The 19,965-nt window shown below is 36.7% G+C and overlaps 1 protein-coding gene across 2 annotated transcripts in view; it reads right to left on the reverse strand.

Moving 5' to 3' along the window:
* LOC129240835 (probable serine/threonine-protein kinase nek3) overlaps positions 1 to 11,949 on the reverse strand; it is a 42,845-nt gene extending 30,896 nt beyond the window's left edge. Inside the window, exons 1-2 of one of the 2 annotated variants that reach the window (XM_054876860.1) lie at positions 11,598 to 11,949; positions 11,326 to 11,394 (exon numbers count right to left, since the gene is read on the reverse strand). In XM_054876860.1, the coding sequence (XP_054732835.1) occupies positions 11,326 to 11,394; positions 11,598 to 11,894 (366 nt within the window). In that variant the 5' untranslated portion in view covers positions 11,895 to 11,949. The remainder of the gene's footprint in view (positions 1 to 11,325; positions 11,395 to 11,597) is intronic. The other variant, XM_054876868.1, reaches the window with a different exon arrangement.
* Positions 11,950 to 19,965: the final 8,016 nt, after the last annotated feature.

Raw genomic sequence — 19,965 nt, forward strand, 5'->3', positions numbered from 1 at the left:
CGCTGCTGTTCGGCAGTCTGCGTCGAGCAACCTTGTGTTAAAGAATAATTTTTTAACATTAAGTTTCAGTCCGAGAAAGATAAAAAAGCAACATTCAAGAAGAAAATTATTTCTTTAGATGTAAGGAAACACATCTTGGATTGTCTTTTGAAAGGAGAAAAAGCGTCTAACATTGGAAGAAGCCTTAATTTGAATGAAGAAACAGTCCGGACTATCCAGAAAAAGGAAAAGGAAATAAGAAGTACAGTTGCTGTACGATCAAAACGTGCAGTTCGCCTCCGGGCGTCAATAATTGAGAAAATGGAAAAGTCACTCTGAATTAGGATTGATGATTGCTGCAAAAAAAACGTCCATTATATGGCAATTTTATCAAACAAAAAGCACTAAAAATTTACAAACATCTTAAATAACAAGGAAATTCCGCTATCAACTCAGATTTTGTGGCAAGTAAAGGTTGGTTCGAAAAATTCAAAAAGCGTTTTGCAATTCATAGCATACAGGTAAGAATCCAAGAAGAGTCAGCGTCGGCTGATCACGAAGCCGCTAGGCCGTATCCAGAAAATTTTAAAAACATTATATTTAGAAGAGCGAGGATGCGCAGCAGTTCAAGTTTTCAATGCCGCCAAAACTGGGCTTTGGCTTTTTATCTAACGATCGTCTAACACTCCTTTTGTGCAGCAATGTATAGGGGCACTTTATGACAAAACCCTTACTAGTTTTTAGATCTTTAAATTCTCGTGCACTTAAGGGGACAGATACCTGTAAAATTTCGAAAAAAAAAAATTTTTTTTTTTCATAAAATGTTAATATAATCTTTTAAGAATATTTCAAAAAATTTGTAGAACGTAAATTTAAGTATTTCTTATATTATAGATCAACCGTGACGACTATATTCTTTGCGTTCGAGCGATCTCCCTGAAATTTTGCACACATATTTTTTATGATACTAATTTCTATGTGAAAATTTTTCGAAAAAATAATTTTTTCGAAGCAAAACTAGTAAGAAAATTCGCCCCAAAATTAATTTTTTTGGAAGCATTTTATTCCGCGATTTTTTCCCCCATTTTTGTTTAATTCATATTGAAATTATGACATTAATAAATAAAAAACTTTTCGGCTTTTTGTATTCAGGTCACTGACACCGATGCTACAATGCCCGCCGATTGAGAAGCCGCTGCGCCCTTCCTGGAAGAATTAAGTGTACATCCGCCATTTTAAACGACTCAAATAAAAACAAAAATTTGTATATTATTTTAAAGCCAATTTTGAGAAAAATATATTGAATTCTTCATTTTAAATAATTTTAAAGAAAACCAGGGACAATATGGTCATTTACAGCTATCTGTCCCCTTAAAGAGGAAGAGAAAGAGACAACCTTGCACCTTCTGCGCCATTGTCCTGCTCTATCCAGACGGAGATTTGCTATTCTAGGCAGACAATTTTGACGTGATAACGTCTTATAATTCGATTTAGCCGTCTGCACGCACGAAAAAATGTGTCGTTATCTTGCTCAATGGTCGTTACCTTGCATGAACTGCAAGCGAAAGCGCGGAGCGAACGATAAAGAGCACAACTTTCGGCAACTTTCGACATCTTGCTCTCTGCTTAAGTGAGCGTATATATGTATGTATATGCGCGTTTGTATATAAATTCACATACTTGTATTTGCATATGCCTTCTTCCTGTGTGCATGGTAATGAACCATTTCTCTGTTGAGAATAGGACGATGATAGAAAAAGTAGGAAATGAAAGGGAGTGTTTCGAGTGTAATGTGTCTTGAAAAAGGCAAATCGATGATGTTGCCTCTTAGTGTTGTTGACTTATTAACGTCTGATGCACAATCGAAATTGAACATATCTTTCATGAATTTGATAAATGTTTCGTAATTTTTCACGTTTGTGTAAATGAAACTTGACCTATTCCATTGCGATTCCATTTACCTCCTCCTCTATATCCATACAAAATATCTATCAAACAAATAAAATTAAAATTTTGTTTTGAAAATTTCAACCATTACATCAGTATTTTCTTATGACATTGTCACGTTAAACTATCGTCAGTAAACAGACTTTACAGACAACCTCTTTTTTAACGAATTGAAAGATCTTAGTTCCGCAGAAATAGTAGGTATTCTAAAAATTTGTGAAAAGCACACACTGTTATTAAGAGAAATAGGGAAATCTCCCCACGCGGCATCACAATGGGCTATGAGCCTTAGTGCATCCCACAGGATAATCGCTTCACATTTGTGACTGTACTGGTAATGGTTGCAAAATATAAATAAACGAAAATGTTAACAAAACTCAGCTGATTTTTTAGCTCTCAGTAATGTTATCAACTGCTACTGCTATCGCACTGTTAATGTTATTACCCACACCAATGTTATCCCATTGCTAAAAAGGGATCACTTAGCAAGAGCCTTTTCGTCGTTCTCATCTTCTCGGCCTTCTGAGACGTTGCTTTGGTCCAAAGTAGCGTCTCCGTATGACACAGTCAACATTTGGAATGCATCCGCACACTTAATTTCGTTTTTCACACAAAATTGGATACAGGTTCTTTGATCCATATTTTTGAATAGGTAAAAGGAAGACGAACATTCAAAATGGCCGAACTCGTCGGCATGAGTGAGAGACATGAGTACCAACATATCGCCACAAAAAAATCGAAATTCGAATATACGTAACCTGCGAAAATTCAAAATTCGCGATACTTTTTCAACACACTTCGTATACAGCGTTCGTTGTTGACTTCAGTCTTATCTTGACTTCAAAGGCCCACTTGAGGGTGGCGCGCTACGATAACACCCATGAAAAAAATACACAAATATGCTTTTAAAAATAATTATTTAATTATAATTACTAATAAAAATAATAATAATCAGACATTTTATATTTTCAAGCTCGATATTTGCTAAATAGTTGCATTTTATGCAAAGTGGAATGGCGAGCAAAAGTGAATACAGTAGTAGAGATTCCATCAAAAATGCAAGTTGATAAAGAGAACTAATGAAATAAAAACCTAGTTTCTCAATACTCCCATAAAATGTTAAAAGTTTAGATTTTGACAAATCTAAATCTGACTTACATGTAAAAGGTGGCGCAAAATTAATCATCCTATCGGAAGATTTATTATATTAGTTTGAAGAAACTGTGGGACTCCATTAAGTTTGCGTATAATACAAAACTTTATTCAAGATGTTTACATAATTTTTTTCCTTTTTATAGGTAGCTTCCTAATGCCTCTCTCATAGAAGTCTTTGTCCTTATTGGCGAAAACTTTAGTAATCGATTTTCATAATCTTCTGTTGATACCAATTTTTTATCACGCAGGAAGCTTTACAAGGAGAGAAAAAGCAGGGAGTAGCTAAGTGTCAGGTCCGAACTAGATGTTGGAAGCACTAAAACTTTCCAACCAAGCTCTTGGAGTTTTTGGCGAGTCACTATAAGCGTAGGTGGCCTTGCGTTAGCCTGATGGAACACATCACCTCTTCTGTTGTCCAATTCGGACTGTTTGCTCAATTGTTAGCTTCAAACGGTTCAGCTCTGCACAGTAGAAAATTTAGTGTTTGACCATACGAAAGCAACTCATAGTTAATAAATGATTCCTTTCAAGTCCCATCAAAATACACAGTAGAACCTTTCTGGCCGTTAGTCGTGGTCAAACCACCATTTGAGCTGCTTTATCATGCTTTGACCACGATCGTTTTCGTACAATATTGTCGTATGTGGCCCATTTCTTATCTCCAGTCCCCATCCGTTTAAGAAATGGGTCGATTCCATTTCATTAGGCAAAGGCTTCGCTGATGGAATTTCGTTCTGTGATTTTTTTTTGGTGTTAATTGGTATGTCGCCTTAACATTGAACTTCTTTTTGAAACCAGCTAACCAGCTTAGCACAAATAGTGTAAAACAGTTTAATGGTCGATCTTTAGTTCCTGGGCATTGGAAAAACTGCAAACATTCCGGTCAACCTCGATTATTTTTGTGATTTTATCGACATTTTCTGAGCGGAATCAAAGAAACTAAAATTGCACGTAATTGGCTGTTGCAGTATTGGCACCATAAACACCCTTCACATCCACCATTCAGAAGTCTGGCTTACATTTTCGTCTTTCTCAAAGAAAAACTGTAAAGGATAACGAATTTTCTCTTTGTTAACTTCCATTGCTCACAACCTGTAACGCACAACTGAATGGAACGAGCAAAAACCAGCAAGGAAATTTTTGTAGTGTCAAATGTCAACTCCACTACGAGGGTAAACTTTAAATGGTTTGATCGATATTTTATGAGCCATCACCGAGAAAGTCAATCATATTTGACACTTGTGAACTAAAAACATCTGCAGCATTGAAACAGACAAGCAGTGGAGCGCTTAAAAATCAAAATGAAGATTTCCATCTTCCAAAATAATTTTTTTTACTTATTGAAATAGTCATTCAAACACAAAACTGACTGATTAATTTATTAATTTATTCATTTATTAATTTATTAAAAAGTTTATTTATTAAAAAAGTTATTCAAAATCAACATTGGATGATTAATTTTGCGCCCCCTTGAATATCGATATTGATTACCTAATCGAATATCAGCGCAATCCGTGCATAGGCAACCTCCCCGTACTCATAGCACTTTGGCCTTTATAATTTCGTAATCTCTTATGCAAATTTTAGCGAGTAAAACAGAAGTTTAAAAGCGTAATTTAAAAAGCATTTCATACCAGGTTTGATTACGTGAAGCAACGCTCGTTAGGAACCTATTTACTATTAATATCTCACTTGTGCAAACGCTGAAAAGTAATTATTTAACTAATTAATAAAGGGTTTTCCAAAAAGAGCTAGTGGTTGTTGGAACGAAATAAGATGAGATGTGTGCGAAGTATTAATGATTTTTACTTATTTATTTTTTTTTTACTTAACACTTTTTTTATTGGTCATTTGTGTGGCATACATGCATGAAATATAATATTTATCATATGGCCGCTGCAAGCTTAGAGCGGCTGTGGAGTAGAATTTTTAGTGCCCCACAGCAAATCCACTGCTGAATCTGTAGGCATTGTTTCACTTTTTAAATCTGCGACTTCAGAAAGATATATAGAAAATTGTCTGGAATTTTCATAGTTCAAACTTTGTATAAGTAGATCCATAGACTCGTACTTTAAAGCTGTTATATACCTCTCTTATGCGTTCATTACTAGAAAATGCTGGCCTTATTTGAGCCCAATATTATGCATATCAAAGGCTTGTCATAGGCTTGAAGGTATCCAAAAAGCCTTCGCTTTCCGTTCCTTGCTGATCCAATTCAATACTATTATATAAAAGCTGGTGTATGCTAAGTAACCTAAAATCGTCAGATAGTAGAAGGACTATTCTCCTACTCATATTCGTTGTTGATTTGATTAGTGGGGCGATTGACTCTCCATCTTTACGCGACAAAATTTAATTGCAATTTCAATATTCCTCAAGTTTGGATTAGATCAGATTAGATTAGATTAGATTAGATTAGATTGGATTAGATTAGATTAGATTAGATTAGATTAGATTAGATTAGATTAGATTAGATTAGATTAGATTAGATTAGATTAGATTAGATTAGATTAGATTAGATTAGATTAGATTAGATTAGATTAGATTAGATTAGATTAGATTAGATTAGATTAGATTAGATTAGATTAGATTAGATTAGATTAGATTAGATTAGATTAGATTAGATTAGATTAGATTAGATTAGATTAGATTAGATTAGATTAGATTAGATTAGATTAGATTAGATTAGATTAGATTAGATTAGATTAGATTAGATTAGATTAGATTAGATTAGATTAGATTAGATTAGATTAGATTAGATTAGATTAGATTAGATTAGATTAGATTAGATTAGATTAGATTAGATTAGATTAGATTAGATTAGATTGGATTAGGTTAAATTAGATTAGATTAGATTAGATTAGATTAGATTAGATTAGATTAGATTAGATTAGATTAGATTAGATTAGATTAGATTAGATTAGATTAGATTAGATTAGATTAGATTAGATTAGATTAGATTAGATTAGATTAGATTAGATTAGATTAGATTAGATTAGATTAGATTAGATTAGATTAGATTGGATTAGGTTAAATTAGATTAGATTAGATTAGATTAGATTAGATTAGATTAGATTAAATTAAGTTTGACTTGTGTAGGCTGGAAAAGTCCAAACACTCAGTTATGAAGACTATTGAACTACAGAGTATGACTTAAGAGATCCGAAAAAGGAAGAATATGAAAGAAAATTGGTCTGAGGTCACTATTTCGCATATCTTGTGGATTCAATGATGTCTCTAAAATATCCTAAAAGGAAGAGTATGATCTAAGATATCCAGATACCCAGTATATCGCAACTCAACGGCCTAAGTCTGTTTCTAGAAAACGCCAGCCAGCTACAGAGAAAATGCTCAACATTAGAACTCTCAAGTCCTTCCCCTAAGATTTAGGAGAAAGATCGCTAGTTTCCTATTTGGTTCTTTCACAAAGCACTTGACTACTCTGCAGGAGTCCAACTCAGCAAACGTCTTCTATGGGTAGACGTTATGAAATCGCCAATCCATAATTCAATCGATGCAGAATTGTCACCCAGAAAGAGTTCAGAGCTTAGTGTTATGCTTGCAAAGCCTTCATTAGCCAGTTTATCAGCCAACTCGAACCCTGTAATACCGCAGTGTACAGGCACTCAAATAAGATACAATTTGTTTCGTCTTTGGCATCTTTGGCATCTTTGTTCAATTTTGTCTTACATTCACCGACTAATTTCGAAGAGCAGACTGGGTTAGCAAAAGCTTTAGTGTATCTTGACTGTCACTACAGTGCTTAAAACGAATTACGCTCCCAATGCTCCAATTTCTATAAGCTTGAGAGACTTTATTTCGCTTTGAAATCCTCTGGCCTTGATTTTTCTTCCACAATGAATTGTTTGACGAGATTTTCTGATTTCTCTCATTTTTTTCTCTGTAGACTATAAGACATCTGGAGTAGTATTCAAGCAGAAGTTCTCGGGGTAGGCAAATTTGGCAGGATAATTAAAAACCATGAGACAAAAATCGTCAGACAATACAAAAGCGCACACGACAAATCTTCCATCTGGGTACCTGGCCATAGGAGCATAGTGGGAAATGAGAAAGCTGATGAACTCGCAAGACTGGGGCATCCTATAATGAGTCTGAAGTGGTAGAAATAGGCTGTACCCAAGGCGTATGCAAAAGAGAGGACTTCACGCTATTCGAGCAGGTCATTGACAGATACACTAACACAAAATAACTGAATAAACATAGCCCAATTTCAACAAATCCAGAAGTGACGAATTGCTAAGAAGGCCAGGAGCAGATATATTCAGAATTCTTCTTCTTCTTAGTTGGCGCGTTAACCACTTACGTGACTTTGGCTGAGGTGAACAAAATGCGCCAGTCGTTTCTTTCTCATACTAACCGGCACCAGGTGGACACACCAAGTGAAGCCAAGTCCTTCTCCACAACTCTTCTCCCCCGCTATCTCAAACTGGTACCATATCGAAGAGCCGGAGCGTCTAATTGGATCTGGGCTGTGTCACTCAGGCAACTTTTTCACTACCACCATAAAACATTTTACAATTTTTTCGTTCAAACGAAATATTTTTGAGTGAACTATTTAGCATTAGCCTGATTTTCATTTTCTCTAAGAAATACTGCATTTCTGGATTATTAGTAATTAAAATAAATTAATAAATAAAATAAATTATTTAATTAAATGCAAGCATCTTAATGATCAATTTACGGCACCTCCGCGAGGGATAACCCAAACAACAACAAAAAACATGAAATCGTACATAATAAAGTTTTCACTTGCCATCTTCCTCAATCGTATAACTTCTCAGAGTGATTTGGCATAGGTGGCTGGTTAGTAAACCACCGATTTGATGAGCTCCGCCAACACAAAAAAAGAACAAACAAAGTGAACTACCCTCCTCAGCCTCTCAACATTGCCTCATCCTTATTGAAAGACCCTTTAGTTGTGTACATTTTCATAAACAAACAATGAGTTTACATATTTATCCACATGTTTTACTAATTTTTTTTTTTCGATTTTTGCTGGCGAAATTATCAGCGACCCACTTGATTCTGCTTCTTCTTAGCGTTCGTTACGCTGCTTCGTTGACGTTTGCATTTGATGCAGAAATGCAGGCTAATTACGCGCATTGTTCGCCGTATTTCCAGTTGTTTTTGCACATTTCTTTATTTATAAATATAAATTTTATTTTTAGCTTGTTTTTGTTTTTTATAGGCAAAAATCTTCTGAAAATACGCCATCGATGGAGTGACGCGCGCATTTCATGTAATTCTCTTTCATGATTTATATGCAGCTCATGCAGAGGACAACAAATATGTTTTTGCTGATTTTATTTTTAATACCAAATTAGCATTTTTCATCGCACTTGCAATATTGTCAGGCCTACTTCTACATTTGGCAGGCGTTCAATATTAATTCTACAGTGTGCCCGAAACGACTTTAAATGGTGAAAAGTTGGGCAATAGTTTTTTTTTTTTTTTTGGGTCTTTGAAATGCACAGCTTTGTTGATTTGTTTAGCCAAATGCGAAGAGTCGTTTTAAAATATATTAGAAAAATTCTACTTATACTATACGGTTTTTCAATAAGGGCGGGTAGATGTTGAAATGGAATAAAATGGCGTTTGCTGTGTGGCACGTAGCGCCATCCTGCTGGAACCACATGTCGTCTAGGTCCATATGGTTCAATATGGGCCATAAGAAATTGGAAGGGCCACCACGTCTACCGAAAAATGGGCGCAATGCGCGCAACGTTTTCGTTAATGAACACTCATTTTGATAATAAACTTTTATCATTTGAACGTTCTGTTCAATCGTGTAACTTGCCATGATTTGGCATAAAAAACTGAATAATAAACAAAAGATTTGACAGATGTCACCAAAACAAAATGGCTGCCACAGGGCGCCAAAATCGACCCACGCCAATTTATAAATTGAGCAGCTGATACGGCAGTCGGGCGGTAGAGTTAATTAGCTCAAAGCGACTGAGTGATCTGATTTGTTTGAACGTGGTCCTCAATTTTTCTTAAAGTGGTGACATTTGTAGGCTTGAGTATAATAAGAAGTCAAGTAATTTTAATTTTATTTCTTTTACTCTACAATTTTGAGATATATTCAGTTTTTAAAAAATTTGGTAATAAGTTCTTGTTGAACATTTTTCAAGACTTTTCTTTGTCATTTGTGAAACAAGCCCGCTATCAGATTTTCTTCTTGTAAAACAACTAAAAATTAAAAAATTAAAAAAAAAGTTAAATTTTTCACTTAAAAATCAATTTACTTTTGCACTATATGACCACCTTTTGCCTTGACTGAGGCCTTGAACGGTCCAGAAAAAAAAATTATTAAAAAGAATTAAATAATAAAAAAAAATTTAAAAAAAATTACAAAAAAATTTAAAACAAAATTTAAAAAATATTAAAAAAAAACAATTAAAAAAAAAAATAAAATGCATCTGCTTCAAAACACATTAAATAAAGGCGACTCAATAAAATAAAAAAATTTGCTTGAAAAGACATGAAATAAAGGCTACTTAAAACAAATTGAGATTTTCATCTTTAGTCAAAATATTAAGGGGGAACGCCACTGTGAAAATTCAAAAAAATCGATTTTTTTTTGCATAAATTGTTAGTACGACTACTCAAGAAAATGTGGTAAAATTTTTAAAGCGAAACTCGCTTTATTCCCGATTCTATGTGCACTAAAGGGAGTGCCCGTCGGTTCGGCCCCGTAGCGCTTACGATACGATGCTTTATTTTAAAGGCGTTTTTCTCGAAACGCCTTTTTTTGATACGGTGGCAAAGATTCTTCGAAGACTAATGAACCGATTTTAATTTTCTTTATTTCAAAATTTTTGTTATCGCATTGTATTCTCGTTGTACGTATGTACGTAGCCGATATTCAAAATTTTGAAAATAACAATTTTTTTTGGCCTGTTGAAAAACAGAAAAATGGTGAAAAACACACATCGAAATTCAAATTATCACCATTTTGTCAAAAAAAACAAAAAAAAAAAAAACGGCTGCGTACAACAATAGCCACTATTGTATATTGTAGATTAATAAAATTTTTGGTTGTTTGATTTCAGATGATTATTCATTGCTGTATCGCTGCCACCAGATGACGTCATTTTTTTTAACTCGTTACTTTTGTTTACATAAATTTGTAAATTTTCAATCTTTTTTAATAAAAATTTACTTCAACATAGTTTAATACATATGTAATAAATTGCTTTTTGTACGATCCTCGAATAATCATCTATTTACATCATCATCATCTACTTACAAAAAATCGACTATGTTTTGACGACCGACAGTGGCGTTCCCCCTTAAAGTTGTCTTTACTAATATTGGTAGCAAGGCTAATTTATTAAAGTTGGTAACGGTAAATCAGCTGATTTTTTTTTTAACAGCACCACTTCTAAAAAAAATGTTTCACCAAATTGATTTGCAATAAATCGATTGTTAAGCGCGTTGAATGGCAAGATTGCCGTCTTGTGCGAACGAAATGTCGTCGATGTTTAGCTCATTAATTTTTCGAAACAAAACTCGATTGCGCTCGCCAAAATAGTAGCTCCCTTTCTCATTGCCAAGGAAATAAAGATCGATGATACCGCCACAGCTCTAAGAACTTTGTGAATAGATTTATTTTTTTAGAATAAATTTTCACAATTTGGAAGCGTTTTTCTGGCGTTGTACGATTCATGATGACTTGGTAAGCCTGACGGAAGAAAAATGTCATCAGAGTTGTCGATATCGTTAATTTTTATGCAGCTCAAAAAACACGCGTTATAATGAGAGTTAGGGGAAATATTTGTTCCACATATATTTTTTTTTAGTTTTACGAGACCTACAACTAGTGCTATAGGTCCCTACAAAATTACCTGAAATTTTTTTTTGTGATCACAAACTTAATCTTATTCCAGCGTGACCATTTCCTACGAAATTTTGTGTGTGTCTTATGTTAAACTATTTTTTGTTTTATTTTTTCATAAAATAGATTCCGAGTTTTTCTTAGTTCATATTTTGTAATATTCTTTTTGTTACTTTTTTACTGTAGTTATGAATGCATGCATCATTTCTCAATTTCAAGCTAAAAAATTTTATGAAAAAAATAACAAATTAAAGAGTCTCATTCACACATCCAAATAAGTACAAAAATATTAAATGAAAATGAATTGCATTTTTAGTGCTTGAAAACAATTTTTTAATTTATGTTTTACTTTATTACTTCGTAACTCGTTATGTTGCACTGACCTCCAAAACACAATCGCCCGCCTGCAGGCCGCTCATTTCCGCCGCCGTATGTGCATCGACCGCACTCACCTAATGGCAATGGAAAACGAGAATGAATGCATGAATGAAAAACCGTACTGGCAAATAAAATTAATTATGAAATCACACAGCAATGCATTGCGTTTTTTTTTTTCAATTTCATGTGCTAAGAATTTTTCTACACGAATTTCACAAAGCGCGCACCCACGCGCAGCTACTTTCCGGCAGTACTCAGCCAGGTCACTCATACGCACCCACGGGTAGGGGTCCCATTTGGTGCGCGTCAAATTGAAACCGCACGAACCGGTGACCGACTTTCGTATGCGCAACAAACGCACCGAGGGTTCGTTGCTATCAGAACCAAGGGTGGCTTTGTTGTTTCTATGATTTTCACGCTGCTCTTCTTCCGCATTATTTGGCACTTCCTTTGCACATTTCATATTCGAGAAATCGTGCGTATACGCTTGCGGAGTATGCGTAACCTCTGCATTCCTATAATTTTGCTGCTTTTCAGCGATTTGCTGACAATCACTTGTATATTCGTATTTCATTTTCAATGATTTTCTATCACATTTACATACGCCCGTAACTTCAATTGTATTGTAACAGCCGCGGCGTTCAAATTCTACTGACTTTTCAATGACCAGCAAATTGTCTTCACACTGGTGCTAGTGATTCAGGTGCACAATACGTGTATACACACGTACTTACCTACATACAGGCAAACACACATACAAACATTCATACATGCAAACACACATACAAACATTCATACATGCATACACACATACACACACACATACGTACATATAAGTGCGCCTAAATATGACAAAGTGCGGTACGCTCCAATCGCTCTGACCAGTCAGCATCAGCTGAGTGCTTTTATTCTCAATTTGCATACTCACCTTTAGTTGGTGAGCGCTAGTAGAATATGTTTGCACGAACAATTTTCACGTATGCGGGTATGTGTGCGTTCAAATGGCTTTGCTCATTTGAGAGACTTGAATTCTTGCTCTACGCAACAATTGTTTATCCATTCTAGGGCTGAGTAAGTAGAACAAAAATAAATAAGTACCAACCAAAAATGCTCTTTGGACAAGTTTATAAGATAATTAAGGTATTTAAATTACTGGTTTGTTTTATTTACAACGCTCTCAAGGCGACAACTTAATCGTAAAACCGGTAAAAAGAAAAAGACAAAATTATTTTTATCTTCTGGGTGCATAAGAAGTATTGAAGAAATCTTGAAGTCGTTAATATTTTTTATACTCGCATTCTCTTGTGTAATAGTATTCCACTTTGTGCACATAACGGTTGTTTTTGCAAGAAAAATTCTATTAGTATATACAGGGTTTGATTGAAAAGTAATGAGCCTTATTTTTTTTTTGAGCAATTTTATTAAACCTTTTTGTTTATGCAACTAAATTCTTCAAAATAGGATCCTTGGGCGTCAATACACCGCTGGTAGCAATCCTTCCACTGCAGGAAACATTTTTTAAACTCATTCGCCGGAATCGCGTTCAATTCGGCTGTCACAGTTTTTTGGATCGCCTCGATGGAGTTGAAACGCCTCCCCAGCTTTCTTTTCAGGAGCGCGAACAAGGAGAAGTCCGGATGGGACTGGTGTGGGCTGTAGGGAGGGTGGAGAAGCACCGGAACCCCCATCTTGGCCAACGCAAAGGTGCAGAGGAAGGCGGTGTGCGCCGGCGCATTGTCGTGATGAAGGGTCCAATTGTTGACGGGGTCGGGCCGAGCCCGGGCGACGCGGTTTTTCAGCCGAAGGAGCACTTCTTTATAAAATGCCGCATTTACAGTGCTTCCTGGAGGTACAAACTCTTTGTGGACGATGCCTCGAGAGTCGCAAAAGATGATCAGCATGGTTTTGACGTTGGATTTCGACATGCGCGCCTTTTTGAAACGACTTGTGCCACCGTTTCACCTGGGCACTGGACAGAGATTGGTCCCCGTAAGCCTCCTTGAGTATCCCAAGGTACTCTTCGGTACTCGTTTTGTTTAGCTTTACGCAAAATTCGATCGAGTAACGTTCCTCCAACGATCGCTGCATTTTCGCCACTGCAAAATCCTAACACACTTATAAAACAACTTTCACGCGCGGAGCAATGTTTGACTGCACCGCTGTTGCCAGCGAACTGGGGCCGGTTTCTAATGGAAGGGGAAGGTCCAACGATAATTTTCCCCCACCAGCCGATTCAGTTGATCGCTTGGTAGACGCTCCGCGTGGGAAGGCTCATTACTTTTCAATCAAGCCCTGTACATTTTTTTATAATTCTTTTTTAGCCCTGCCTTGGACACCTTTTTTAACTCTTTGCGGTGCACTGAAAAAAAAATCGCAAAAATTAAACACAAAGATTTTTTTATTTCATTTATTCGAGACATTTAATGAAGAAAATGTTTATCCTTGCAGGATTTTGTGCAAGGATGTGGTACGATTTTTATACCATCGCGCATAGAGTGCGAGGATTATTTATGAAACTCATTGAAACAAGTTATTGTTTTGCTGAGGCAAAGTGGCACATTACAAGTTGAGCACATCCACTGAGTCCTTCTTTGGTGGCTTGTCGTGCTGCAGTACGCACATCTACGTAAGGTTGTTCTGACTGGTTGGTGAAATGACGAAATGTAGGCTTGGATCCACATACGGTTTTGCTTTTCTTTATGCGAACTCTAGCTTGCTTTTTATTTTTGGTTCGAAGAGTAGGTGGTGAGACTGAACTGCATTGAATTGAAATCAAATCAATTTTGAAGTACTTAAGGGGTAAGAGGTACCCTATACTTTTAGAAATAATAAAATAATTCACGAATGAAATATCAAGAAAGTGAAAATATATTCGGTGCCACCAATTGCGGCTTTTCCTATTCAGCTCGTAGTACTTATTTAGCTGATCTAACTTGTCGTGTATTATTTCAGATTTTTCGATTTCTTTGACAGAACTATCGCTTTGGCGTTGTTTTACCTTTATAAATTTACTCGGATCATGAAAGTTAGATAAAGCTGTAACCTCTCTTTTGTCAATGTCTTCATAAATTTTATAACAGAATCACTAATTTGCCAATCATAGTCGCCCCGTTTTAACTGCTTACCAGGTCTAATATCGGTAGGAAGAAATTTTCGATTGGTTCGCACTGTTCCGCAGCCATTTATCAAGTGCTTTTTCAGTGCAAGAATCAAGTTGAACGAAGTGAAAAAATTATCGAAAAACACTTTATGGTGTTTACCCCCAAAATCAGTAGTTACGTCGAGAATGACCCGTTCTCCAACTTTATTTTTCGACTAGATCTCCTTTTTTACCCGTATATATCTCGAAGCGATAGACATAACCGATGCTGTCACACAACATACAAGTTTTTGTCCTCTTCCGCATATACTGGATCAAAGTTGATCGTCCTATTAAAACAGTTTCTGTAGAATAAAAATATCAACGTATCTAAAAAAAATTACCTTTGAATCTTATCATTGATTCGTCTACCGCAAGGTATTCGCCAGGATTGCAGCACAGTTTGAAGCGTTCTTGCAGCATATCCGAATATGATTGAACTTAGTTTCTTGAATGATGGTGATCCTCCTTTTGGCATTTTTGGCATTATAGAAGAGTCGTGCAAATGCAAATAAATTTAATAAAATAAAATTCAGTCAAATCTTTTCACGGGCATTGTTTTGGATATATAGCTATCGTTTAGTTCTGGGCGAGATGACCTGTAATCTCGATAACTGGCCTGATGCTTTATTCCTATCAAAAAATTGATTCCAATAAATGCATATATTTCTGACACACTTGTTTGAATGTATGACTTACCAGTTTGCTGGGCAGGCAAATTAGTTTGGAATAGTACCAACTAATGCAAGCCCTACAGCAGCCAGGCGCTTAGCTCTATTTCATGTGACGTTATCGGCTATTATTGTACGGCCACTGTTCGCAAATTGGATGGCTAATTGTACCATCACATTTTTCCCTTGATCAAATTCACACTCTTCTTCTTCTGATTGGCTATAACATAGTTTTTCTATTCATTGTGTGCAACTAAGTTCCCGCTGTTTGTCAATAGATGCCACCAGCAGTGTGTGCTAGTCGATTCTAACATAACCTAAACGCCATAAACCAAGCTCAGACATATGAAAAAACAAACTGCTTCGACTCATTAGTGATTTTGTTTTGGTATCATACACTTTTGGTTTTGTGAAAATGTCTGATTTTTCATTCGAAAAAAAAACAGCGGTTGAAGCGCATCGAGAGCTATAAAGAGCTTACGGAGATGCTGCTTTAAGTGAAACAACGTGTCGAGATTGGTTCCGTCGCTTCAAGGACGGTGATTTTAATGTTGACGACCGTCCGCGTGGAGGGAAGTCAAAAACCTTCGAAGATGCTGAATTGGAGACATTGCTTAATGAGGATCCGTGTCAAAAGCAAGAAGAGCTTGTTTCAGTATTAGGAGTTACCCGCCAATCCATTTCCAAGCGATTCCATGCTTTGGGAATAACCCAGAAACAGGGGACTTGGGTTCCTTATGAGTTAAAACCAAGGGATGTTGAACGTCGTTTTTTCGCCTGTGAACAACTGCTCTAGCGGCAAAAAAGCGAAAACGAAGGGGTTTCTTAATCTCATCGTGACGGGTGATGAAAATGGATTCATTACGGCAATCCAAAGAAAGGAAAGTCATGGGGACTGCGCGGTCACGCTTCTACGTCGTCGCTTCAGCCGAATATTCACGCTGCGAAGGTTATGCTATGTATTTGATGGGGCCAAGTTGGTGTTATTTATTATGAACTGTTAAAACCAAGCGAAACCATCAGTGGGGATCGGTATCGACTTCAATTGATGCGATTGAGCCGAGCACTGCGTGAGAAGCGGCCGCAATACGCAGAGAGGCATGAAAAAGTGATTCTACAGCATGACAACGCTTGGCCTCACGTTGCCAAACCCATTAAAACCTACCTGGAAACACTAAAATGGGAAATCCTACCCCCCCCCCGCCATATTCTCCAGATCTCCAAATATTGCGCCGTCCGATTATCACCTGTTCCGATCGATGGCAAATAGTCTAGCTGACCAGCAGCTCCATTCATTTGAAGACAGCAAAAAATGGGTTGCTCCGTGGATAGCCTCAAAAGATGAACAGTTTTACCGCGACGGTGTACGAGGTCTACCAGAAGGGTGGGAAAAAGTTGTAGCCAGCGATGGGCAATACTTTCAATGATTCACTTGTAACCATATTTTCAAAATAAAGTTGTAGTTTCATCAAAAGAGCAACGATAACTTAGTTTTTAAAACAAAATCTAGGCGCGTCTTTTGAGAGACCCTGTTCAATTTGGAAAAGTGGAATGGAAACTGAAATAAGGTAATCTACTAGGCAGGATTTGCATGCCTCAGAAAAAACGGAATCGGTGGAGTGAAAGTAAAAGTCTAGTAAAAGGGGACTATTGCCACGCCACCCAGTAAAGAACCCACAACTGGTGCTTAGAGAAATAGGGACACAATCGATATGCAGAAAAGCTGCACAACTCTACGATTTTTGCAATGAAGTAAGGGAATGGAGGGACATCTAAATTGAATTTTCAGACTCAAATTAATTAATTGATTCAACAAATTACGGTTAACCAAAGCACTGGCAGATGCAGTGAAACACAGCAGGAGTTTTCTTCAAAATTATTTTATTGTATGAAACTAAAGGGTGGTTAAGTTTCAAGGGCCGGTGTTGATTTTGAATAAAGTAAAATTTTTTCAGAAAATTATTGTCACTTCTCTTTGTTATGATAATATTGGTACGGCTCATTTATGTATAGCCTCGGTGGCACACCTCCATCCGATGGTCCAAGTTTTCGATGACGCTGAGGCATAATTGAGGTTCTATGCGATTAATGTGCCGAATTATCTCATCCTTTAGCTCTTGAATTGTTGCTGGCTTATCGACGTACACCTTCTTTTTCAAATAACCCCAAAGAAAGAAGTCCAACGGTATCAAATCACATGATCTTGGCGGCCAATTGACATCGCCGCGACGTGAGATTATTCGACCATCAAATTTTTCGCGCAAATGAGCCATTGTTTCGTTAGCTGTGTGACAAGTGGCACCGTCCTGTTGAAACCACACATCGTCCACATCCATATTTTCCAATTCGCGCCATAAAAGTTTCGTTATCATCTCACGATAGCGAACACTATTCACAGTAACAACCTGGCCGGCCTCATGTTGGAAAAAATACGGCCCAATGATGCCGCCGGCCCATAAACCGCACCAAACAGTCACACTTTGTGGGTGCATTGGTTATTCGGCAATCACTCTTGGATTATCATTGGCCCAAATGCGGCAATTCTGCTTATTGACGAATCCACTGAGGTGAAAATGTGCCTCATCACTGAAGATGATTTTCTTCACGAAGTGCGCGATATGCATTTTGACTTGAACGGCCGTTTTCATAATAAGTCTGAATAACTTTAAAGCGTTGCTCGATTGTGTATCTTTCCATGGTTCAAATTGAATTAGTCTAGAATTGAAAGATATCAAAAGAAATGCAGAAAAAAATTTTACGTTTAGGTCTGGTTCACATTCAACATTGGCCCTTAAAATTTAACCAGACTTTACTAAAGCACGCTCGCTGAGTATTTTATAGTCTATCCATTTATGGCATGTGCAATTTATAAACTGAATCCAATATTATTAACTTGCGTTTTACTAAATTTCCGCAAGAAATTTATTTGCTTCATATCTTCATTGAAATTTCATTTCTTAATGGAGATCTCCAATAAAAATTTGTCTCAATTGAATTTGAGAATTATGAAATTATTAAATTCAATATTACAACAGTCATTTGCAAAAACAAAGCAACAAAAACAACACAAAACAAAAAAAAATAATAATTGCCTGTGTGCGATGTTTGATAAAATTATATAATAAATTCACTGTTCGTCAGACAGCTGTGGAAAATTAAATATTTGCTGTATTTTTGTTTGTCGATGCATTTCGCACAGAGTTACAAAATTACTGTTATATGAAAAGATGTATGTATGCGTTGCTGGTATATTACGTAACACTTGAACAAATACAAATGCAATCGTTTGTAGCTTCATGATTTTATTATTATGTAATAAATCAGTGAAATCAGGCAATTTTCTCATTAGAATTTAGCAACAACTATTTTTCTTAGCACTGAAAATTTCGTGTGACTAATTTGGATAATTACAGTGCAATTAGTTTTTTTTTTCTCCTTTATTTATACGAGTATATACAGGGTTAGACACTCGAAGTGCAACCAATAAAAAGGGCTACAAATTTATTTTGGAAAATTACTTTTATTCAATTCAAAATAAAAAAAATGTAAAAATAACACAAAATTAAGTTTGAATTTACTTTTGCTCGATATGACCACCTTTTGCCTTGTCTATAGCCTTGAGACAGTCCAGAAATGAATCGCGAGCTGGCCGAATGTGACTTGCAGGTATTTTGGCCCACTCGCGGACAACGGTTTTTTCAGCGCCTCGAGAGTGGTGAATCTTTTAGTTTGGATCCGGCTCTCCAAAATGGCCCAAAGTGAGTAATCCAATGCGTCTGGTGAATTTGAGAGCCATTTTGTGGACATTATGAACTTCGGCACGTTGTTTTTTAGCCATTCTTAGTTCACTCGAGCTTTGTGAGACGGTGCCGAATGCCGATGAAACGTCCATGGTCTGCCACAGAAATATTTGTCTACCCACGCCATCAAAGCAAGAAATCTCCAGAATACTTTCCCGATAATATTTCGCATTTACCTTACGCCAGGCTCGCCAGGCTCGATGAAAACGATTAGAGAGCCCTCATCTTCGGTGACAGCGGCCATTACCTGTGGTGGGTGCTGCCTCCTGGTGGCCAATCGATAACTTAAATTCTCTTGTGAACGGTCGTTCAAATAACCCCATCGTTTTGGGAGTTTACGAATTGTTCCATTTGAAAAATTTTCTCGTCAGAAAACACAAAGTTCGGAAATTGACCGCTTTCGACGAAGTGAAGCAACTCATTTGCTTTCTCAAGTCTGACTTGTTGCTGCTTCGGTGTGAGATCATGCGCATTTTGGATCTTGTAAGGCTTGACTTTGAGATCATGTTTCAGTACGCGGCGGATGCTATGGTCAGATATTTTCTGTTCTTCCGCCATTTGATTGGCACTTCGTCGGGGATTTCGCTCAAGTCGCTTCTTAGCTTTTTCAACCATTTCACGTGACGTTGCAGTCTTTTAATGACCCCCTCCATGACGTTTCGCGATGCTTTCATTGTAACGAGTAATGGTGCGATAAACAAAGACTATTTTTACTTCAAGGTACTCCAGCTCACGAACAATCGCTGGTTGTGATTTACCAGCCAAATATAATGCAAGCGCTCAATTACGTTTGAGATCCATTACTGATATTCCTTTTTCGCGTTTAGTCTCGGCAAAATGCTTCCGCGGGGAGTGATTTCCCCGACGAAGTGCCACTCAAATGGCAAAAGAACTGAAGATATCCGACCGTAGCATCCGCCGCACACTGAAAAATTATCTCAAAGTCAAGCTTTACGAGATCCCAAAGGCGCATGATTTCACACCAAAACAACAACAAGTCAGACTTGAGAGAGCGAAGGAGTTGCTTCGCTTGAT

This window comes from Anastrepha obliqua, chromosome 1 (assembly GCF_027943255.1).
Source record: "Anastrepha obliqua isolate idAnaObli1 chromosome 1, idAnaObli1_1.0, whole genome shotgun sequence".
Taxonomy (NCBI): Eukaryota; Metazoa; Arthropoda; class Insecta; order Diptera; family Tephritidae; genus Anastrepha; species Anastrepha obliqua.